Source organism: Nicotiana tomentosiformis, chromosome 9 (assembly GCF_000390325.3).
Source record: "Nicotiana tomentosiformis chromosome 9, ASM39032v3, whole genome shotgun sequence".
Classification (NCBI taxonomy): Eukaryota; Viridiplantae; Streptophyta; class Magnoliopsida; order Solanales; family Solanaceae; genus Nicotiana; species Nicotiana tomentosiformis.
In genome coordinates, this window is record NC_090820.1 from 104986664 (window position 1) to 105012206 (window position 25543).

General features: G+C 38.2%; 1 protein-coding gene, 1 long non-coding RNA gene and 1 pseudogene across 3 annotated transcripts in view; 1 reads left to right on the forward strand and 2 right to left on the reverse strand.

Moving 5' to 3' along the window:
- The first annotated feature begins 6250 nt into the window (after positions 1-6250).
- LOC104106120 (uncharacterized) lies at positions 6251-8201 on the forward strand. Of its 2 annotated transcripts, none has more exons than XR_688501.4 (4): positions 6251-6516; positions 7270-7396; positions 7497-7560; positions 7648-8201. It is a non-coding gene; the product is annotated as an uncharacterized lncRNA (long non-coding RNA). The 2 variants fall into 2 exon arrangements; XR_688500.4 differs by having other exon boundaries at positions 6252-6511; positions 7648-8196.
- A 6014-nt stretch (positions 8202-14215) lies between these two features.
- LOC104105463 (probable LRR receptor-like serine/threonine-protein kinase At3g47570) overlaps positions 14216-25543 on the reverse strand; it is a 131410-nt gene continuing 120082 nt past the window's right edge. The window contains exon 5 of the mRNA XM_070185838.1: positions 14216-14691. Coding sequence (XP_070041939.1) covers positions 14348-14691 — 344 coding nt within the window. The 3' untranslated portion in view covers positions 14216-14347. The remainder of the gene's footprint in view (positions 14692-25543) is intronic.
- Positions 14723-17088, reverse strand: LOC117278222 (receptor kinase-like protein Xa21; annotated as a pseudogene).

Sequence of the window (25543 nt, forward strand, 5' to 3'; positions counted from 1 at the left end):
GAAAATAAATGAGAAATTGAAAGCAAGCCAGGCAGAGGAACCCCAAAAATCAGATGAATCTTTTAAGTCGACAACTGAGGTGGAAGAACATGTTTCATATGAAACGGAACATGTAACTTCTGGGCTAAAAATCCCATCTGATGTTGTTTCTGATGTGGCTGAAAATATGGAGAAAAGCTTTGTTCTTGTTGGTACTATAGTTGGTATAGAGTCTGAATCTACTACAATTGATGGTAAAAATAAAAAAGGAAAAGAAAAATAGAGTGAGGGTGAAACAAGAGATGTGAGGGGAAAGGGAGAAGAAGAAATGGCTTCAGCCACTCCTGTTGGTTTGACTGAAGAAATAGGGGCAATGATGATATGGAGTGAGGTGTTGTTGCGGAAGAAAGAAGTTTGAGAGAACAAGGAGGCAGTGGGTCTGGATATACGAGTGCAGTGGAGGGAATGGTTAGACTAAGGAAAAGATTCCAAAAACGTGTTCCATCTGATAAGGAACCCCTCCATGAACTTTTGAAAAATATGTGTGATAGCTATAATCCAAAGAAGAAGAAGAGTCCATAATTTCAAATCACTGGTACTGCTATGGGAAGAAAGAAGAGAAAGGATGCCTCTTCTATCCATGTAGAGACTCCTCCCACAAGAGGATGAGCCACAATGAGTCATATGAAGCAGAGTGAGGATGACCTAGAAAGGGACCTAGCCGAGAGTAAAAATAAAGTTGCTGCAAAAGTAAAGAAAAAGGTGGGTGAACCAAGTGAGATAATTGAGATTGAGGAGCTGAACATGGTTCTTCACGATGAGGATGACGCAAAAGTAGTGGAGTCTATCTATCCATGTGTTAAGAAAAGAAAGACTTCCAAAAAGAAGTCCCCTGGAAAGTTTGTTGATACAGAACCCTCTGTCTTGGAAAAAAGAACCAGGTCTGCCAGTAAATCAAGAAAAGTGCAAGCAGTGGAAGAAGAGAGTGAGGAAGAAGAGGAGACTGATGAACTATAGGACAAGATGGTGAAGTTTGGCAAAAGAACAATTTTGAGGGGTATACTCCTTAGAGATTTGGAGGAGGAAGGAACGGTGATGCTATTGGAGAAATTAATATCAGTGCTGGAAGGACAAGGTCCATCAGTTGGACGGGAAACTAGCACGAGATGAAATTATGGAATTCTTAGCAAACTGTGAAATCGATAATGGAAGGGTAACTAGTGTAGTGAAAGGGGTGAAAGCGAGTTTTGATCACAAGGAACTAGGAAAGCTTTTAGGGGTACCTGCTGAATGGTACAGTGACTACAAAAAGTTTAAATGGCCTAGCCAAAAAAATCTACCTACGTCCCTTGCCATCACCAAGCAATTTGCTGACTAAAACTTAGAGCTGTAACCTAGGGCTGTTTATAAGAGTGAAATGAAACGTGCCCAAAAAATGCTCTTTTAATTTGTCAACAAAGTAGTTTTTCCCAGACAGGAGAGAAGGCACATTGCTACTTTCATGGACCTAGTCTTTATGGAGTGCCTGGATAGTGGGAGGCAGATCAACTGGCCGGGGTTTATAATCCAGCTCCTTGATAAGGTGCTTTCTGGCACTAATGCTCATGCCATACCCTATGGGTTCATACTCACTGATGTGCTTGCTCACTTCAAGGTTCCCCTAAAAATATGTGATGCTAGCACAAGTAAAGATCGCTTTAGGGCAAACACCTTGATTGCCTGTGACTATAAAGTCCTTGCTGCTCACAAAGAACCTGGTTCATCCAAGAGGGTACCCGTGAATAGCAAAGTGGGAGCTTTGGAGCAGGAGAGTGGGGCTAAGGATGCTGAGATTGAGAGGCTGAAGAAGAGGCTGGCGGAAGTAGAAACTAAGAGGGATGCTCTCAGGTCTGAGCTTGCAAAAGAGAAAGAGAAGAATGAACGCATTCTTCAAGACATGTTGAAGCTGCTTCAGGCCAGAAACCAAGAACTTGGTCCTTAAAAGCCTTAAACCCTTCCTAGCCTAGTTTATAACGAGCGACCCAAGTGGGATATTTCTTTTTATCTTTTTCACTCTTGGTTCAGTACCTTTATTTCTTTTTATGCTTTGTGGATGAATCTTATCAATGATAATCATTGCTTTCGCTCTAATTGTTTGTTGATATTTCTTAGATGGCTAATATCCTTAGATTGATAAGAGAAATTTGAATACATGATTACATTTGAACTAGCCTCAGTGGCCATGAGTAAGATCTGCTAAAATATATATAAATAACTGTCACGACCCAAAATCCAACTAGTCGTGATGACACCTAACCCAACCAGCTAGGTCAGCCAATTAACAACTATCCAATTCTATAGAATTTTAATAAGTCAATTAAGTAAAAGAAAATATCTGAATCTTATACATTCCCCGAGGACTGGTAGTACAAATCATGAGCGTTTATGATTTAGAATTTACAAAGCTGGTAAGAAATAAAGTACATCATCTATTTGAAATATACACGAACATATCTTTCATATGTCTAGAGCTACCATGAACAAGAGGCAGTTATAACCCGAATGCAGGTACATCCTCAAATCCAGCTCCCGCCATACACAGCAACATCAACATCCAACATTTGCACGCAAAGTGTAGAAGTGTAGTATGAGTACAACCGATCCCATGAACTCAATAAGTAACAAACCTAACCTTAGGTTGAAAGTAGTCCAACACCAATAGCCAATAGCCAATAGCCAACAACAGAGAAAATATAATAGTGCCAACAACAGTTCATAACATAATAATATTGCTAAAAGAAGTAACTTAGAGAAAAAATGCTCAACTCTTCCACAGTTTCGGAAAATAGGCATGCTTTTCAAGTATATCGGTGAAAACCCAATCTTTTTATCGAAATCACCAAAACTATGAGTAAGTTTGTAAAACTGTGAATATTTCCCAAACCTTTTCAACAATAAATAAGATGTTTCATTTTTCAGATAGAATGAGGAAAGTACAACTGTATGCCTACATGTCACTATGCAGGTGAAATCATGAATGCCACCAAAGTCATGTAGCATAAAGAAATACATCTTGATGCATATATCTCAAGTACACATGTCAAATACAATGTATCTCATCGACGAACTCATGTACTCACACTCTCTAAGTACTCAATCTCACTGGCTCACACTTTCCACTCATCTTGCTCAATCACTCGACATGATCAGTCACTCAGTACTGTATATGGCCAATCCAGCCCAGGGAAGATCCATCCCAAATATACCGATCTAATCTTTAATCAAAGCCCAAAAATCATCCCAAAAGTCCAATGCAAGCCCACACCTCGGAACCCGACAAAACTCACAAAATCCGATAACCCATTCAATTATGAGTCCAACCATACTAGTTTTACTCAAATCCGAATTCGAATCGATGTTCAAAACCCAAGAATTCGCTCTATGAAACATTAGTAAGAACAAACCCAAATTTTCACTTTTGAAATCATCAACCGAATGCCAAAACCAAAGATAGATTCATGAAATATAACCAAAACCGAGTGGAGAAAACTTACCCCAATTCACGTGGTGAAAATTGCTTCAGGAACCGCCTCAATCCGAGTTCAATAGCTCAAAAAATGCAAAACAGTTTGAAACCCTCGAAATAGAGTACGTTAAATGCACTACCCAGTGATAGCCTACGTGAACGCGATAGAAGCCTCGCGTTCGCTAACCACAAACTCACATTACCACACTATACTCTACGCATTTGCGGTATTACCCTCGCGAACGCGATGAAGAACACTACCAGACCTCCGCGATCGCGGACAGACCATCGCAAACACGATGAAGAACCCATCAAGACTGACCACCCCCGCTAACCACTACTCGAACGCATAAACATGGATGTGGACGCGAAGACTAAAACTTCAACCCATAGCGAACATGATCTCAGAAGCGCGAACGTGAAGAAAAAACAACTGCACTAACGAAAATACCCATCGCGATCACGTTCCTTCACCCGCGATCGCGAAGCATAGTTGAACCACCAGAAAATCAGCAATCTCATGCAACTAAATCCGTTATCAATAAAGTCCACTCACGGTCAAACTTATGAACTTTTCAAAACTTCATATTTTTAACTTTTGCCAATTTGTGCCGAAACCTTTTAGAAATATTCAAAGGAAAATCTAGGTATACGCCCTAGTCCAAAATCACAATCCGGACCTTACAGAATCATCAAAACTTCAATCCAAGGTCAAATGCTAAAAAGTCAAACTTGGTCAACTCTTCAACTTAAAGCTTCAAACAGGAAATTTATTCTTCCAAATTACTTTGGAATAACCTGATAACCAAAACCGATGATTCACATAAGTCATAATACATCATAGGGAGCTACTCATACCCGTAAACTACCGAGTGAAGTGCAAATGCTCACAACAATCGGTTGGATCGTTACAATAACATAATTATGCAACTTTTCGATGATGCGAAAAGGGGGAAAATAGGTTGTTTTTTTTCTTTAGACTGTGATGTTTATAACCTAATGAACCTGGTCCTTGATGATTTACGACTTTAAAATGGAAAGTATTCTAACATTGTGTTGATGTTGAGCTGAGTTGAAACAGGTTTCATGTTATAAAAAGCGCAGAGTTTGTCATCATCAAAAAGGGGAATTAATTTGTTGGCATAAGTAATTTTTGTTTTGATGATTGACAAAGGAACACATGCATGAACAGGACTATACACGGTGTACACAGGGCACGGGCAGATTCAAGCACAAGACATGCACGTGAAAGGGATAAGCATAAGTGGTTATATCTGATATCTCTTGAACGAAAATGTTGCATAATTGATAAGGAGCATGACTCCTTACTTGAAGAGAACTATATTCCAAATAAGTGAGGAGTTAGAAGTTGAAGATAACTAGAACTCTCCCACCATGCTAGAGTAATGCTTTAGAACTCTAGTTATTTCTTATTCTACTATCTCTATAAATATCAGTTTGTTCTCTTTTACGGATGACGCACAAATGCTGAAGTTAAGCAAGAATTGAGAGCAAAATGGCAAGGCATTTTGCAAGTAATTCCTGTGTATTTCAAGTGTGCGAACCTGAAGTTACATGAACTAGATAGAAGAACTAGTTCCAAGTTTCTGTCTTTTATTCTAGTTCAATTGTAGTAGGGCTTTTCAGTTGTACCTTTCAGCTTTTTCTAACAGCATTTATACTAGGTACTCTAAGTTGTATTGTTCAAATTAGAGTTAAGCTGAAGTTGTCGCAACAGCCTGAGGCTGGTTGCCACAAAGGATTAGAGGTAATCTTTACGTTTACAAGAGTTTTGTAAATGCTGTTTTGGCTCAGTGATTTAGTGGAGTGTTGGAAAAAATCCTACTAGGAAGTAGGTCACGATTTTTTCACCTTTTGAGCCAGGCATTTTCTACGTAAAATTATTTGCGTTCTTTACTTTCTGTATTTATTATTCCGCAACTATAGTGTAAGGAACAAGTAGAAGAACCAGGTCCTTCTATAATGTGTGCACGCAAAAAATTGGATACCACACATATCACCCATTCTCTTGTGTGGTACTAAAGTATAAAACATCACTTGTATTGAAGGAGATTATTGTTGATGTCCATATAATGAAATAATGAATGATTCCGATTAATATTTTTGGAGATTTAGTGTCGCAACTTCATTTTTCTCTGCGGTTGTTCTAAATACAACAATTATCTTACCCTGATTAACAACAAAAATGCAGAGGTTTAGCAAATGCGATTATAATCTCTGCACTGTTGTTCCTCACAATTCCACCTATGCCTACCAAATTTAAGAATTACTTCAACAATAGGTACTTCAAAACTCTCCAAAAAGAATAAGAGATTTTTTTCCGTATATCTCCCCACAAAGGAATATGTGGTTTAGACTGCCTGAGAACATTTCATATTGAAGAAACAGGAAAAATTACAATATGTAATTAAAGTCCATTTTGGCAATGATTTTGATTAGATCATGAGGCAGTTTTCTTACCCCATAAATCTTATTTGGAGTATTTTATTATATTGAAGAGAAAATAGTATTCACTGATACTATCATATTTGAAGCTAAAACATATCACTACAAGAAATTTGATTTTTAACGACCACTTCTTAACGAAGGGACATAAATCTGGTCATTATAAGTGTACTTATAGCAACCAAATATTTTTCCAATCGTTAAAACTAATTTTTAGCTCAATATTAACGAGGGGATAATATTCAGCCCTTAAAATATAACATAGCCCGTCGTTAAACAATTAAGTAATAAAAAGTGATGCTAATTTTTCCCTCTTTTTTCCAACCCATAACTCCGCCAGGCGCCAACCACCCCCCAAAAAAAAAGGAAAAACCCCTAAGACTTCTTCTACAACTGCGAATTAAACCTCTGTTTTGAACACTTATTTCATAAACCTGCAACTGCCTGCGAAGTAAAATTTAGGGAAATTGCTGGTGTTCAAACATCAATATCATCGTATTAGAGAAACTGCTTGTCACCTCCGTTGACAACAACTGCTCATCTTCAGTTTCTTCTTATTGGGTAAGGTTCGAACATGTCGCTTCCTGTTTTACTCTCTTTCTTATGACTCTTCATCCTTTTCTTTTGAGTTTTAGCGTAAACGACCTTTTTCTAAAAATTGGATCCATCCCAATTCAATTAAAAATTGTGGACAATCGATTCTCATAATAGATGATAATATTACATTCTTGATTAGTTTAGTACAAGAGTTGATATGCCACATACTCTTCTCTTTTATTTGAAACCTTAATTTCCAATTTTATTGGTTTTTCTTTTATAAGTCTTTAACCAGTTACAACCATGGTCAAGAAACCCATATGAATTTTAGGATTATAAATCGTGACCCCATTAAATGCTATTTCATGTCGTAAGCTCACAAAGCCTGAAACAATGGTCCCTTTTTTGGCTTGTCTTCTAGCACTCCTCATATTAGATTTAGCAAATTAACATGTTTATTTATCCTTTATTGTAATGATATTAAGCCTATTATTTGGATTATAGGCCAGATAAATTTTGCGAGTGAGAAATTATTCAAACGGATTATAAAAATGATCTTAGAAGTAGATTGACTAATATTCCTTGCTAAATGTTTTTGTTATCTCTAGATTTTTCTGCCTCATGTTTCTATCAATTTTCTTTATTGTTGTTGTCTATTGCCATCTAACTTCTGAGCTTCTTTCTAAGGCCTTCATAAGTATGATATATGATGAACTGACATGATAGACATTTATACTCTTTTTTTATTGTACTGAGTTGACATGAATATATCAAAATCTCAGACGTTTAAAGTGTAATCAACTTCAAAGTATGCGAAGCATGCGTACGTTCCACCCGGTAGCTTAGCAAGGGGAGGAGGGCAAAGATTTAGAGCAATGGGATCTATAAGAGTAAATGCTGAACAGAGAGGTTCGATTGGCAAAAGTAAAACTTTTAGTGTATTAGCTTCTGATCAGAATAAGGTAACTCATAATGATAATTTGTGTCTCCTGATTTTGAACCAATATAGGAAGGTGATGCTCCCCTTCCTCATCATGAAGAAGTGATACAAGGCACTCAGAGAAGCAAAATAAGTATCTTACTGTTTTAAGCTATAATATTCTTTTTTATTGTACATTTTTTTTTTTATTTGACTAAAATTGAAATTTGCAAATTTGTAGGGCCATGTGAATCTGAAAAGGCAAAAAAGTGAGAGAAACGAATAGATGCAAACATGTTGCATGATTCAAAATTGGAGAAAAGTTGAGCGTTACATTTTGCCCCAATCGGGTTGTTGGAAAGAATCATGCCTCATTTACGCAACACTTAGGTATATTGGTTCGTAATCGTAATTTGTGTCCATTGCGTATACACTCATGGGCAGACATCGAAGAATATAAGCTGCAACATATGTGGGAAGCTGTTACTCTAAGTATTTAAAGCATTACTTTCTTGATTTTCCTTCTCTATTTCTTCTTTCACAAATGAAAAGGAAATACTTGTGAGCTTACATCATTAAGCGTTCAGTTTTTAATTGTGGTAGCTTTTCCTTCTCCATTTCTAATAACTTATGCTTTTTCCTTGTTTGTGCAAATGGCATGTGAATTATTGGCCTACTTATCTGTAGTGAGGAGCTTATGATGGCTTACCTTGATACTATTTTGATGTTATTAAATGGAATACAACATGAAAATCGAAACAGATAATTAGTATACAAGTTTATTTTGAACTATGTTATCGAGTCTTGTCTAGTAGTGACAGGAAACTAAAACGTCAATATTGACAAGGTTGTTTGGCAACTGCAGCTTTCATAGCCTATTCTGTATTGTGTGTACCATTTCATAGGCGCTTATTCTGATTGAATGGTCTTTTTCTTTTGAAGTGTTACATTTCTCACTTTTCCTATGTAAGGGTAATTGGTTTATGTTGTAATGTTGCTATTGGTTCCAATGAAGTTAGAAACCCAATTTCCTTCTTTATTGACTGGTGTGACAACACCACTGTTTTTCGTGTCCACACTTAGTCTTCAGCTGACTAAACTCCTAATTTATTGGAGTTGTGCATCTGTCTTTTTACCGTTGTTAATGAATCTCTTCCAAGATCGATTATACTCTATGTTAGAGCATTTCGGCGAATACTATTATGATCCAAGCGTCCTATTCTTTGTCCAGTACTAGAAAGCATTACCTTGTTTTAATCAAAATTCAAGATTATGACTGATACGTTAAATTAGTCAGTGCGCCTCCCTTGTTAATATTAAGCTTAAATATTTCAGAATTGACACTGATAAAGCAGGACCTTCTCTAATCTTGTTTGTTAACTCTCCATATGCAATGTCGATGGTGGTGGACAAACATTTGCCAGTATATTTTACACTAATCTTTTCAAGCTCAATCACTACTAACACTCATATTATACTGAAGAAGACCGAGCGACTGTACAAGCTAGAACTCGACTGGGTTCTGAAATATCTAACCTCACGAACTGATTAGCCAAAGTCTGAAGATCTGCAGCTAATGGCCTCTCACTAACCGAAATATACGCAAGACTGCCCATACTCATAGCCTTTCTACTCAAAGCATCGGCCACCACATTGGCCTTTCCGGGGTGATACAAAATGGTGATATCATAGGCTTTCAACAACTCCAACTATCTTCTCTGCCTCAAATTAAGATCTTTTTGTTTGAACAGCTACTGAAGGCTGTGATGATCAGTAAATACCTCACACGAGACACCGTAGAGGTAATGCCTCCAAATCTTCAGCGCATGAACAATGGCTGCCAATTCTACGTCATGAACAGGATAATTCTTCTCGTGAACTTTCAACTGCCGCGACGCATATGAAATTACCTTGCCATCTTGCATTAATACCGCACCAAGCCCAATGTGAGATACGTCACAATATACCGTATACGATCCTGAACTTGTGGGTAATACCAACACTGGCGTCATAGTCAAAGCGGTCTTGAGCTTCTGAAAGCTCAACTCACACTCGTCTGGCCATCTGAATGAGACACCTTTCTGTGTCAATCTGGTTAATGGGCTTGCTATAGATGAAAACCCTTCCACGAACCAACGATAATAACCTGTTAATTCCGGGAAACTCCGGATCTCTGTAACTGAAGTAGGTCTAGGCCAATTCTGAACAACCTCAATCTTCTTAGGATCTACCTTTATGCCTTCTGCCGATACACCATGCCCCAAAAAGGCAACTGAGTCTAACCAAAACTCACATTTTGAAAACTTGGCATGTAACTGATTATTCTTCAAGGTGTGAAGCACACTTCGATGATGTTGCTCATGTTCCTCTCGACTGCTGGAGTAAATCAAGATATCATCAATGAATACAACCACGAAAGAATCCAAATAAGGCTTGAACACCCAATTCATCAAATCCATAAATGTTGCTGGGGCATTTGTCAACCCAAATGATATCACTAGGAAATCGTAATGCCCATATTGAGTTTGAAAAGCTATTTTAGGGACATCAGTTGCCCTAATTTTCAACTGATTGTAACCATACATCAAATCGATCTTCGAAAATACCTTGGCACCCTGAAGCTGATCAAATATGTGATCAATTGTTGGCAGTGGATATTTGTTTTTGATAGTGGCCTTGTTCAACTGTCGATAATCTATACACATCCGCACAGAGCCATCTTTCTTCTTTACAAATAATACTGGTGCACCCCAGGGTGAGACACTAGGTCTAATGAATCCCTGATCAAGAAAGTCTTGTAACTGCTTTTTCAATTCTTTCAACTCCGCGGGGCCATATGGTATGGTGGAATAGAAATGGGCTGAGTGCCCGGAGCCAAATCAATACAGAAGTCAATATCTCTGTTGGGTGGCATCCCCGAAAAATCTGCAGGAAATACTTCTGGAAATTCACGAAAAACTGGTACTGAGTCCATAGAAGGAACATCCGCACTGGGATCGCGAATATAAGCCAAATAGGCTAGACACCCTTTCTCTACCATACGCCGAGCTTTCATATAAGAAATAACCCTGCTGGCAGAATGACCAGGAGTTTCTTTCTACTCTAACTAAGGTAACCCCGGCATAGCTAGGGTCACTGTCTTGGCATGACAATCCAATATATCATGATAAGGGGACAGCCAATCCATACCCAAAATGACATCAAAATCTACCATATCAAGAAGTAGAAAATCCACACTAGTCTCAAGATTACCAATAGTAACCACACACGAATGATAGACATGGTCCACTACAACAGAGTCTCCCACCGGTGTAGATACACACACAGAAGCACTCAGAGAATCACAAGGCACAACCAAATATGAAGCAAAATAGGAGGACACATAGGAATAAGTAGATCCTGGATCAAATAGAACTGAAGCATCTCTATGGAAAACTGGAATAATACCTGTGATCACAGCATCAGATGACTCGGCCTCAGGCCTAGCTGGAAAAGCATAAAATCGGGACTGGGCCCCACCACTTTGAACTGCGTCCCTGGGACGACTTCTGACTGGATGGCCCCCACCTCTAACGGTCTGACCTCTACCTCTAATGGCATGACCTCCACCTCTAATAGCCTGACCTCCACCTCTAGCTACCTGACCCCTACCTCTAGCTGGCTGAGCAGGCGGTGAAGCAACCGGTGCCGGTATGATGGCACGAGAATCTTGTCGAGATCTGTTACTCGCCAATCCAGGGCAATACCTCATGATGTGTTCCCACACTCATAACACCCATCCTGATGTCGTGGCTGCTGAAGATGAAGCTGACCCAAATGGGTCGGATAACTGTTATAGTAACTCTGGAGTGGTGGTGCACTGATAGGAGCTGAATGTGCACTGAATGTTGGCTGCCTAGAGTAAGGCATAATAGGACAGTGACTCCCTGAAGCACCGGGAGATGCATGAAGTGCTGAATGAAATGGTCTGGGAGGATGACCCCTACCAAAATTACCTCTGCCTCCAGACGAGGCACCACTGTAACCACCGAACTGACGAGGCCTCTTATCGGACCTCTACCCTCTCTCCTGTACAAGAACCATCTCGATCTTCCTTGCAACATTAGCAACTGCCTGAAAAGAAATCTCACTTCCGGTCTCCTTGGCCATATGAAGTCTGATAGGGTGAGTCAGTCCCTCGATAAACCTCCTCACTCTCTCTCCTTCCGTATGTAGTTAAAGGAGATCATGACTGGCCAAATCCACAAAATGGGACTCATACTGAGTAGCAGTCATACTGCCCTTTTGTAGACGCTCAAATTGCTTGCAGAATTCCTCTCTCAGTGTGATAGGGAGGAACTTTTCCACAAATAGCTAAGAGAACCGCTCCCATGTAAGTGCAGGCGATCCAACTGGTCGGGTCAATGTATAGTCTCTCTACCACCTCTTGGTAGAACCCGTCATCTGAAATACAGCAAAATCAACCCCATTGGTCTCAACTATACTCATGTCTCTTGTGTGGTATTAAATTATAAAACATCACTTGTATTGAAGGAGATTATTGTTGATGTCCATATAATAAAATAATGAATGATTCTGGTTAATATTTTTGGAGATTTAGTGTCGCAACTACATTTTTCTCTGCGGTTGTTCTAAATACAACAATTATCTTACCCTTATTAACAACAAAAATGCAGAGGTTTAACAAATGCGATTACAATCTCTGCACTGTTGTTCCTCACAATTCCACCTATGCCTACCAAAATTAAGAATTACTTCATCAATAGGTACTTCACAACTCTCCAAAAAGAATAAGAGATTTTTTTTCGTATATCTCCCCACAAAGGAATATGTGGTTTAGACTGCCTGAGAACATTCCATATTGAAGAAACAGGAAAAATTACAATATATAGTTAAAGTCCATTTTGGCAATGATTTTGACTAGATCTTGAGGCAGTTTTCTTACCCCATAAATCTTATTTGGAGTATTTTATTATATTGAAGAGAAAATAGTATTTACTGATACTATCATATTTGAAGCTAAAATTATAATCACATACAACATAAGTGCTAATATCTAAACAAAACCTTTACATGATCCCCGTAACTATAAACATCTAATCGACCCCTCAAAGACTTGTGCAAGACTACAAGTCAACCAAGTCTTGCTTTCTTTTCTGTGTACTTCACCGGCGAAAATCTTTATTCCGTTTTCTCTACAACTGTGTGGTGAAAAGTAGTGTTATATCTACTAGAACATTATATACACTAGTTATATTGAGACCAAAATTTCAATGGACGAGAAGAAATCACCTTTTTTTAGGATTTGAACCTAATATTCTATGATTTCTTTCTCATTTCATTGACCGACTTATTAAAGTTCTAATGCTTGTATCGTAATGGTAAAAAATTGACTCTCCATGTGGACGGGCTGAATCGCAATATGTATCAAGAATATTAGAAGATCACATAAAAGATGAGCCCGTGATTGAGTTGAGAGTTATTTAGCACCGATATCATTTATACAATAATCATCAATACCGGTATCATTTGTACCATAACCATTTATGAGCAGCATGGAAGATTTCTCGAGAAGATACATAATAAGTATAGAAAAGAGGAGAATCAATCCACCCTGAATAAAGCGGGATTTGATAATTCCACGATACAGATTCTTAGCGTAATGTTAGGAGAACACAATTAATGGGGATAACGGGCAGACGCGATATTAAGGGGAGGAGTAGTTACATATAGTTTTATTATTTAAATTCCCTATTCCTCCACATTGTATCCCATTTAACAAATCCTCTTACTCTCTAATCAGAACATTGTATTTCTGGCTAGTCAAACAAAACAAGATACAAGAAAGAGGTTGTCTTGATCAATAAGAATTATCTGCCCTTTTACATTATATTTGATTTACTTATTCGTTGTTTACATTATTTCTTGCCATTTATATCTGAGAAAGTGTATCAAATCGATTATTTGGTGCCCTAAATATTTAATTGATTTGACTAGATTAAACATATATAAATTCAATAATAAAAGGAAATTGCAAGAGGGGATGCTTCTATAGTGGTTCAAAAATGAGAAGATTAACCAATAAGATTATGCGGGGTAAAGTTTCTCTCTTTGGAAGGAAATTGAGGAGGCTAAATAATAATATTTCTGTTCTTAATTGGTTGATTCAGAAAACCTTGAAGTAAGGAGGTTGATTTTTCAACTATATCATGTAAGCTCTGTGATATGTTTTTATTTTTGCTATTTCCATTAATTTGTTTGTTGCTTTGCTGTTATATTTATGCTAATAACTCGTTGGCAATTTATATTAATTATTTTTCAGTTGTATCATGTAAATGACTTTCCCATGTCAAACATTTATATTATTAATTGTCTATTTGTATTCACGGAGTTCCTCTAAAAAAACTTAAACAACTCATCACCGAAGGTTGTGGTTGTGGCGGAGTAATAAGTGTTCCTCTATCTTTAATCAAAGGTTTCAGAATCGAGCCCCGGGTATGGAGTCACCTTTGGTAGGGAGCGTTTTACCCCTCAAAGTGGGACCTTCCAGTGCAAATTCAAATTGGTCGGGCTTCAAAGAATATACCAAACACAAGTAAGAAACCAAATGAAAAAAAAACAATTATAAAAACTCAGTGCGCTTCAAGAATACACCAATATATAATTATCGTTTGTAAAAGTTGTGCTACTACTAGCACAACGTCCAACTACCCAAACTTCCCAATAAATGAGCAGTTTTCTTACCCCATAAATCGTATTTGAAATAAGTTATTATATTTAATAGGAAATAGTATTTAGTGATACTAGCATATTTGAAGCTAAAGCAGAATCACGTAAAACACAAGTGCTAAAATAAAAAGGAAGTCTTTACATGAACCGCAAAATTTAGCAAACATTTGCAGCAAACGAGTGATTTGGAACAAGAGTTTCCAAGAACATGCTCAACATGCAAGAAGTTGAATCTTGATCTTCTTTAGCATCCCTACGACATCTTTCATGTCGATCCTTCTTGCAGGAGATTCAATACAGCAATCTAGTGCCACTTTCATGATCGACGCCACACAATATAGCTTATTATTTAAATGATTATCATAGTGTGTTACGAAGTTGGCATCTACAACATCCACTATTGCCTCTGGGAGTGAACAACTCACCCATTGCTTTAAGCTAAGATCTCCCTCGAACATTTCATCATTAGGCTTTCTCCTTGTAAATGTTTCCATCAACATGATCCCGTAACTATAGACATCACATTTTGTTGACACCAGTCCATCCAGTCCATACTCTACACTCAAAAAAGATTAAAATGTTAACATTTATATTGGTGGAAAAAGGAAAGGAAAATCAACGTTCAAAGCATGAAACAAAGATGTGCCTGGTGCAATATAACCCAACGTTGCTAAGGTTTTAGTGTATAAATCACCCTCATCATCACCAAGCAGTTTTGAAATATCAAAGTCGCTAAGGTGGGCTACCATATTCTCATCCAGCAAGACATTACTAGGCTTCAGATCATAGTGAATCATAGGCAATAAGCACCCATGGTGGAGATATTCCAATGCACATGCTGCGTCTATCATTATGTTCAGTCTCTGCATGATGTCTAAGAAGTAGTTGTGTTAATACAACCACTTATCGAGGCTTCCATTGGGCATGTACTCGAGTACTAAAGCCTTAAAATCAAGGTTGGAACAACTAGTGATGACTTTCATGAGATTCCTATGGCGGAGGTTGCGCAAAACTTCACATTCTGTATCAAAACTCTTGAACGCCGCTTCCAATTGTAGATTGAACACTTTAACTGCAATAGCAGTCCCACTTCTGAGTATGCCTTTGTAGACAGATCCAAAACTCCCGGAACCAATCAGATTACTCTTGCTAAGTGCATCAGTTGCTTGGAGCTTGTTGAGGAGCTCTTTTACCTCTTCTATACCTTATCCATACAAGCACAAAGGTGATAGGAACAAATACCAGTGCAATTCCCAGTGGAAGAAATAGAACTAGCATTATTTTCCTATTTGATCTATACTTTGAAGAAGTGGGGCAAGGTGAGACACTAAATATTGGAGAACCACACAATGCTTCGTTAAAGAGAAAAAACTGACTTGTGAGGTTCTTGAACGGACCCCCAGAGGGGATTTCACCATACAACTTATTGTAAGAGACATTGAAATACTTCAAGTATTGAAGTTTCTCAAAAGACTTGGGAATGGTTCCTGATATATTATTATGAGAAAGGTCTAGGAATTCTAAACCTACCATGTTGCTCATTGAATCAGGTATAGATCCTTGCAACCTGTTGTGTCTCAAAGAAAGGTTCACCAGATTTTGTAAGCCTCCAATTTCTCTATAACGGAACATATGTTTGATGGTAGAGTTCCTGATAGATTATTGGCCAAAAGATCAACTTCTCTCAACCTTGATATGTTGAAGATCTCCATTGAAAGTGAACCACTAAAACTATTAAACTCAATATCAAATACCTCCAAGTCAATGAGATTGCTTATCTCTTTGGGTATTTCACCTGGAAACACATGAAGAAAGAAGGATTATTACTAACGAGTTAAATTGTATTTTTTGCTATCACTTTAAATACGCACCAGTAAACATATTATAAGTAAGTTCCAGATACTGCATATTGGTTAAGTTTCCAAACTTCCATGGTAAGGATCCCTTGATATTGTTCGTCAGTAGTGAAAGTAATTGCAATGAGGAGATATTGAATATGGATATTGGGACAGAGCCTATAACCTCCGAGATACAAGATAGACTCTCTCTCTCTCTCTCTCTCTCTCTCCCCCCTCTCTCTCTCTGTCTCGCACTTTCATTGCGCTACGTGTAATCACGCACCTCCATTCCTGGCACTTGCACTTGTGCTTCATTTTAAGTGTTTTCAACCATTAGTTGCAAGCATTTACTGAGGTATGAACTCTATCCTTTATGTTGCCGTTTTCAACACACTAGATGCCTTTCTAGGATTCAATTACTAAAACCTAGCTTTGTGAATTTTTAGGAGAATTCGTTTGACCAAATGAATTCTTTCCCACAAAGTGTTCAACGTGTTGCCTCAGTGAATATTTGAAAATTGTTTGCTTGTATTGAAGGAGATTATTGCTGATGTCCATATAATGAAATAATGAATGATTTTTGATTAATAGTTTTGGAGAGTGAGTGTCACAACTACATTTTTCTCTGCGGGTGTTCAAAATACAACAATTATCTTAGGTCTGTATGCTTGCATTTGATCATAGACAGTCTACAAGTTCCACTTCTGGTGTATTTCAATACCTTTCCTCTTCATATATATATATATATCTCCAGACCACAAATGCTATCTCACTAGATACAAACACATGATTAACTTTCTCTTCTCAAGGATTAAGACAACAAGAGCATCAATAGATACAATCACCTGACCAAACTTATAAAGAACTACTTCATCAATATGTGCTACACAACTCTCCAAAAAGAATAAGAGATTTTAAAAGGTACTATATTTTTTTCCATATATTTCCCCACAAAGGAATATGTGGTTTTGACTGCCTGAGACAATTCCATATTGAAGAAACATAAAAAAATTACAATCTGTAGTTAAATTACATCCTGGCAATGATTTTGACAAGATCTTGAGGCACCAAAGAAAACTGATGAATTCAAGATCCCCTATAACCACCTTAGGCATCATTGTCAAAAAAGATAATAGATGGTTATTTGACATGGAAAGTGGTTAATTACTTTAGAAAGCAATGCTTAAAAATGAGCAGTTTTCTTACCCCCATAAATCTTATTTGGAGTATTTCATTATATTGAAGAGGGAATAGTACTCACTGATACTAGCATATCTTAACTAAAACATAATCATGTACAACACATGTGCTAAAATCAGAAGAATATCTTTACATGACCCCAAAAATTTAGCAAACATTTGGCAACAAACAAGTAATTTGGAAGAAAAGTTTCTCAGAACTTGTTCAATGTCCAAGAAGTTAAATCTTGATCTTCTGTAGCATCCCTACAACATCTTTCATGTCGATCCTACTAGAGGGAGATTCAACACAACAATCCAGTGCCACTTCCATGATCGATGCCACACATTCTAGCTTCTTCCTTAAGTGATTATATGTTAAAGTGTAAATGTAACTATCCGGCCTGTCGTTCTGAGAGGTATAGCCCTGTTTTTCCTATTTCTGCTTATTTATGTGTTGTTCAGCTATGTTGAGTTGTATCGAGTTGGTAGGTTTGGGTTCGAGGTAATTTTGGAGTGAAATGAACACTTAGTCTCTTAGTTAGAAAGTTAAGTTAGAAAAGTCAACCGAAAGTTGACTTATGAGTAAACGAATTCGGATTTGGATTTTTATGATTCGATTAGCTTCGTTGGATGATTTTAGACTTAGGAGTGTGTCCGGAATGTAATTTGGAGGTCCGTAGTAGAATTAGGCTTGAATTGGCAAAAGCTGAAAGTTTAGAAGTTCTTAGGCTTGAATCTGAGGTTGATTTGGTGTTTTGGTGTTGTTTTGGGTGTTCCAAAGGTTTGACTAAGTTCGGTAGTGACATATGACTTATTGGAATTATTGGTTGAGGTCCCGAGGGCCTCGGATGAGTTTCAGATAGATTTGGGTTCTGTTGCGCTAGTTTTTCCTATGTTTCTACGCCGTTTTTTCAAGCATAAATGATATCATATTGAACAAATGAGCTCCAATTTCTTTTTTTGATTGAAGCATTAGATCCGTATTGTAATTACGGACCCGTAGCAAAAAGAATCATCGAATTTGGACATCGTATGAGGAATTTATGGTCATTTTACTAAGAATTAGGTTACAAGATGTTTCAGATTAATTACGAACTTGCCACTGACGGCGTATTTAAAAATCTACACTATTTGTAAATATTGAAACCAACATATCTCCTTCATTATAAGGTCAAAATGAGTTACTCAAAAGCCTAACTTGACTAAAATTTCACAAGCAATCCATTGGAGGTATAAAACGCGAGTTTATGGATCGTTTGGCATAAGAAATGAGGCAGAATAACTGGCAGAAAAATATATAAAACAAGGGTTTGTTCATTCGGTCATATTTTGAGTTAAGGAGCTCGGATTGGGTCGATTTTGGAGGCAATTTTCACCATAGGTATTGGGGTAAGTGTTCTATACTCGGTTTTACTTATATTTCATGAATACATCTTTATTTTCGGGATTTAATTGATGATTTCAAAGTGAAATTGAGGGAGTTAGGGCTTGAGTTTTGGAGAGTTTTACGTAGGGATTTGAAGGACCAAACAGAGTCCGATTTTGATAAATTTTATATGGTTAGACTCGGGAGAGGACGAGGGTTATGATTCTTCCATTGTTGACTAGTTTCGAAACATGGGCCCGGGGGGCGGGTTTTGGCCGGATTCAGATTTTTGGCATATTTTGTAGTTTTTATTGTGGAATTCGATTCGTTAGCCTATGTTGATGGTAATAATCTAATTATGGTTAGATTTGGAGCTTTTGGAGACCTAGTCCAGAGACGAGGGCATCCCGGAGTAGGATTTTTCACTGTTAAGGTAAGTAACAATTTTAACTCTGCTTTGAGAGTATAAACCCGGAGATTTGATATCACATGATTGTTTGGAGGTAATACCCATACTAGGTGATGGGCATGTGGGTTTGCACCGCGAGGGATTGAGACTTGGTCCGTCCCGTGAGGCCTCATGGCCATCATCAGTGTTTATGTAGTTACTTGTTGTTGAACTTGTCAGCCTTCATGTTAGAGATCATGCTTAGGCTTTATTCATGCACACATTATTTGTACTCACTCATAGAAATAATTGTACATGTTTATCTCAATCCATATTATTTTGCTGATATGCTGTGATACTTGACGTGGCATGTGTTTCCCTTATTTGTTGATGATGGTGAGGCTAGAGAGGTACATGACTGAGTGAGGCCAAGGGCCTGTTGTGAGGTATTTGATTAAGGCACGTGAGTTGTCCGTGCGGATCCAGGTATTGATATCATAGCGCGTGAGTTGTCCGCGTAGCACGTGAGTTGATCGTGCAGATCCAGAGATTGATATTATAGCACGTGAGTTGTCCGTGCAGCACGTGAGTTGTCCTGCTTAGCGCTTGGGCTTTGGGAGCCCCTTCAGAGACTTTAAACACCTCCAATGAGCGTAGGTACCTATTGAGTGTTGAGTGTTGAGTGCGAGTGCCGAGAGCCGAGTGCTAAGTGATAGAGTGACATTTCTATAAGGATTCATTGCTTTTGATGTTGCTGCATTTTACCCGTTAATTTCTTTGTAGCATTTATTGAGTTGATGGAATTTACCTGTTTATTTCTATTTATTTTTAAATTGTGAAAATAAATAATTGGGCTGTTCTACTTAGCTCGTCACTACTACTCAGTTTCTTAGTTATTTCTGTTACTTGTTGAGGTGGTTGTACTCATACTACACCCTGCACTTTATGTGCAGATACAGGTGAGTTAGAGCGCGACGATCGTTGAGTTCAGGCCGGCTATCTGTGGAGATTGCAAAGTAGCTGCTAGCGTCCGCAGGACCTTGTTACTCCTTTTTTCATTTCTTCTTTTGGACAGTTAGACAGTTTATATATCTTAGTTTATAGTTTTAGATGCTCATGACTTAGTGACACCCCGATGTTTGGGGATCGTTTCCGTATTTTTCTATATTATATTTAGATTTGATTTAATTTATGAAAAATTTAAATGTTGAAATATTTTATTAAATTCTTATAATCGGTTTAGTAGTAATATTTTGGGAAGTAAGCTTGCCTTGTAACACGATAGGCGCCATCACGACCATTGTTAGATTTTGGGTCATGACAGTTAACAAGTTCGCACATCTATTACTGCCTCTAGGAGTGAACAACTCAGCCATTGCTTCAAGTTAAGATCTCCCTCGAACATTTCACCGTTAGGACTTTTCCTTGTAAACGTTTCTATCAACATGATCCCGTAACTATCAACATCTAATCAACCCCCCTAAAGACTTGTGCAAGAATACAAGTCTACCAAGTCTTGCTTTCTTTTATGTCTACTTCACTGAAGTCTTTATTTCGTTTTCTCTAAACCTGCATGGTGAAAAGTAGTGCTATATCTACTAGAACATTATATACACTAGTTATATCGAGACCAAAAATTTAGTGGATGAGAAGAAATCACCTTTTGTTATTATTTGAACCTAATTTTATATGATTTTTACTCATTTCATTGACCAACTTATTAAAGTTCTAATGATTGTATGGTAATCGTAAAAAATAGACTCTCCATGTGGACGAACTGAATCTCGATATGTATCAAGAATATTAGAAGATCACAGAAAAGATGAGCCCGAGATTGAATTGAGAGTTATTTAGCGTCGGTATCATTTGTACAATAATCATCAATACCGGTATAAGTATAGAGAAGATACATAATAAGTATAGAGAAGAGGAGATTCAGTCAATCCCGAATAAAGCGGGATTTGATAATTACCCGATACATATTCTTAGCGTAATGTTCGGAGAACACAATTAATGGGGATAACGGGCAGGTGATATATTAAAGGGCGGAGCAGTTACAAATAGTTTTAGGAAAAATGCATAAGTATCCCCTTCCCCCGGACATATTTTCACGACCCAAAATCCAACTAGCTGTCATGGCACCTAACCCAACCCGCTAGGTAAGCTAGTTAACAATAAACCAATCCAAATGAGATTCATTAAGAGAAAAAATTATGATACAACTGAACTATTATACAAGAGCTCCCAAGGACTGGTAGTACAAATCTTGAGCTTCTAAGATTTAGAGTTTACAAAGCTGGTATGAAATAAATACATCATCTGTTGAAATATACATGGACAGATTAAAAATTCTAAAGCTACCAAGATTAAGAGGCAGCTATGACTTGAATGCAGGAATATCTTCAATTTCAGCTCCTGCCGTAGACAGCAACATCAACATCCAATATCTGCACGCAAGGTGCAGAAGTGTAGTATGGGTACAACTTATCCCATGTACTCAATAAGTAACAAACCTAACCATAAGTTGAAAGTAGTGATAAGCTGGGACAAGGGTTAGAGTCCAACTCCAATAACCTGCAGCGGTTCATATCAATATAATAAATATGGTACAAGAAATAACTCAGCTCGTTCACATTTATGAAAAAATAAGCATACTTTTCAAGTATAACAGTAAATCCCAAATCTTTCACCGAAAACACAAAAACTATGAGTAGGTTTGAAAACTGTGATTTTCCCAAATACTTTCAACAACAGTTAAGAAGTCTCACTATCATATGGCATGAGGAAAGTACATCTCTATGCCTACATGTCAGTGCGCATGTGAATGTCATGAGTATCACTAAACCGTACTATAGGAGGAAATGCATCTCTATGCATGTATGTCAAGTATGCATGCCAAATGTAATGCAATGCGGTGATAAAGCCATGTGCACATTCTCGGAGTATCAATGCACTCAATCCTCACAGTCACTCAGTCCTCACAGACACTCCATCCTCACAGTCACTCAATCTTCCCAATCACTCGGCACTCGCGCTTGACACTCACACTTAGTAGGTGCATGCGCTCACTGTGAATGTATAGACTCTGGATGGTCAATTCCAGCCCAAGCGCTATAATAAGTCAATCATGGCATGAATCATAAATAATGTTGCGACATGCAGCCCGACCCATCATATATCAATAATACCTGCTGCGGCGTGCAGCCCGATCCCATTATTATCCTCACAATCTGGCCCTCGGCCTCACTCAGTCATCAATCTATCCAGTCTCTCGGGCTCACAATGTCTTGAAAATCAGCCCAAATATATTAATGTGATGTATCAATAAATGGTAACAGAGACTGAGATATGATATGCAAATGAATGCGTATGACTGAGTATGTAGTTGCAATGTAAGGAAAAAACTCAATAGCAGAAATGACCTCAGTGGGTCCTAACAGGATAAGCATGTAGCCTAGACATGGTTTCAACCCGCTAGGTATGTCTGAACAAGCTGTATCAAGCCATAACCATAACAAAAGACAGAATCACATGATATGCCACATAACTCAGATACTCATAGCAATAATTTCTCACCACAATAACTGCTCAAAACAAACCTGGTACCGGTAATAAACCTTATATCAAACAAAACCTCATTCTAAAACCTTCGTACATTGCCGATGATGAATGAAATACGTAGAAAATCATAACCACTTATCAGATCAACAAGCCATGGTGCCCTATCTCGTCTGATAAGAACCAAAGCTAAACCCTAACCCAACTTCCGATATCATTCCCCCATTCATATTGTAATCAAATCTGATAATACCCCTTCTAGGTCCAATGACTCCATACCATCAAGCACAACCATTCATGTTGACATGCCATACCAATACAACCCTAAGCCACATACCGTGCTATCCGTGCACCAATAAGCAATAATTCAAATGTACTCAATCATGGAAAATGACTCAAATGAGAGAACAGTCCCGCAAATTCAACAAGTACCACCACAACGCAATGATAAGAACCCATCACACTATAGGACCAAAACATACAAATCTAACACAAAGGATCATATCCCAACATAACCCAGCTGCAATGCGTGACCCCATCCAAATACAGGTCCGTATGAAATACCTCAGTCCACCATGATCAAAATCAACAACCATGCGCAATTCGACATCAAGTACCCAAGGTGCATGACCATAACCACGGATAAGCAAATAACAAAATACCACAAACCCGAAAGGACCATAACCCGGACGCAATCAACCATTCTACACCCCAATCACCAATTCACATGAGGTCCGCTATAAGGCCCAAACAGAACCACACCATGTGTGCATATAGCCAACAAATTAACCCTTCGTAGCATAGATGAGTAACATATAGATCATATCAAAACACGAATAAGCTCAGCTCTAACCGAATGACACACCCCTTAACACTAACAATTCTGAGCCAACAAATTTGACCCAGTGTAGGATACACATCCTCATTAGGCCTACCAATTGGCCCCCAAATCATCCCCGATCATCCATAATTAGATAAATAACCCTCTCAAAAGTTCACAATGATCTAACCATAGCATGTACCACCATCTATATAACTTTGGCCACACTTCCATAGTTCATAACCCGGAAACAGTCTGCTTCTAAGAACTCCAAGGCTCTCACTTTATAGAACACCTGGATCACTATAGCTGATCCCAACTCCATCACTCAAATGACTAACACATTCCTCGTACATAATCATCCCAACGCGAAATAATTCTATAATTCTTCCACGCCACATAGCAAAATGTGAATATCAGCAGTCGATCAATCACGCGAGTACCGCACTATCAATGAAGCATCTGTAAGTCAGAACGTAGTGTACCTTATGAAATGCGCACCCTTCTCATGCAATACCAAGTAGTAATAACATTCATCTAGACATGTCAACCGTCTAGGTTGCCTAAGAACTCATGACCTTCCCTTAAAAACTGATCCGTGACCTTGCACACGCAAATCTCAATCCCACACAACACACCGCATCCATCATGCCATCATATGAAAAGTATGAGAATATCACAATCAACTCTGAGTCACAAGCAACCACATGCTCAATTGGCCAGGAACCTTTCACATGAACCCATCTAGTAGAAAACCACAATACTCAACATGCTTCTCACGTCGGTAGGAAATATCTGTCTCAAACCGTGGTAAAAATCATCGAGAACTCTTCGACACCCATTTTCACTTAACCAAGCCATGCATGTCGCCAAACCCAAGAGTATTGCCACCAAAACACCATAGAGACTCACTGCATCATAAGTACCCAAAGAACCGATCATATCCATTACCGTGCTGGTCCAATCTATTACCAAGTTGTCTAATTCTCCGAATTTCTTCTAAATTGCATTCAAGTTGATACTTATCCTCGCCATAATTCCATGATCCTCAACCAAAACTCACCACACGAGACCCTAGCATTAAACCACACCACCCAAAGGCCCATAAGTCGCTGTATTCTTCTTAAGCACCCCAAAAGTACCACAACCGAGACACCCACTCTGAAGAAACCTTATCTGAACCTAAAATTATTTCCTTTACCTTCCTGATACTGAAATTTAGAATCCATAATGATATATAAATACCACGAGTCTCGACACCATCCAATGTAAATCTCATATCCTAGCCATATATGAATCCGAAAAATTCTCGAGAGTCACCCACCCTACTCAAATCTGAATTGCACTGCCTAAATGGGCCAAACAACATGTGCCCCATTATAGCACAATGACACACAATGAAGTAACCCCGCCTTGACGTAACTGAGAAAATTCCTACACCGTGTGTACCACATCCCTCACAAATAACAACTCAATCATTCCATGATTTCCATATACCCATAGAGTGTAATACAACCCGCACCTATAAATTCCATTACTCCAGCCAACCTCGATCTCAACCTCATCATATAGCCATCCAACCACTCATCGAGCCACAAATTCCAGTCGTAGGGAAACTACCAGACATATAAGTCCAAAATCATGAACTCACACAACTGAAACTACCGAGTCTAAGTTGCGGTCTAAACTTGGCCTCAAGTCCTCCAGACTATCCTATCACCAAAACATCGGAAACATATTTCATACCTCATCCATAGAATCACAAACCGTCGATGTACAACTAATATGAGCACTCACGTGGGCATTCGAGTGTGTGGACGGAATTGAAAGAGTTATGCATCGAGCTAAATCAATACCGCACGATAAGGAAAGAAAGATGGAAAATTTATCCTAAATGCCATGTAGCCTCACGAAGATAGGTATGGACTTCATCATACTGATCCGCAAGATTCTACTAAGAATATGATCATGACATGTATAACCTATGAACCTAGAGCTCTGATACTAACTTGTCACGACCTAAAATCCAACTAGCCATGATGGCACCTAACCCAACCCGCTAGGTAAGCCAGTTAACAATAAACCAATTCAAATAAGATTCATTTAGAGAAGAAATGATGATACAACTGAACTATTATACAAGAATTCCCAAGGAATGGTACTACAAATCATGAGCTTCTAAGATTTAGAGTTTACAAAGCTGGTATGAAATAAATACATCATCTGTTGAAATATACATGTAACGACCTCGCTGGTC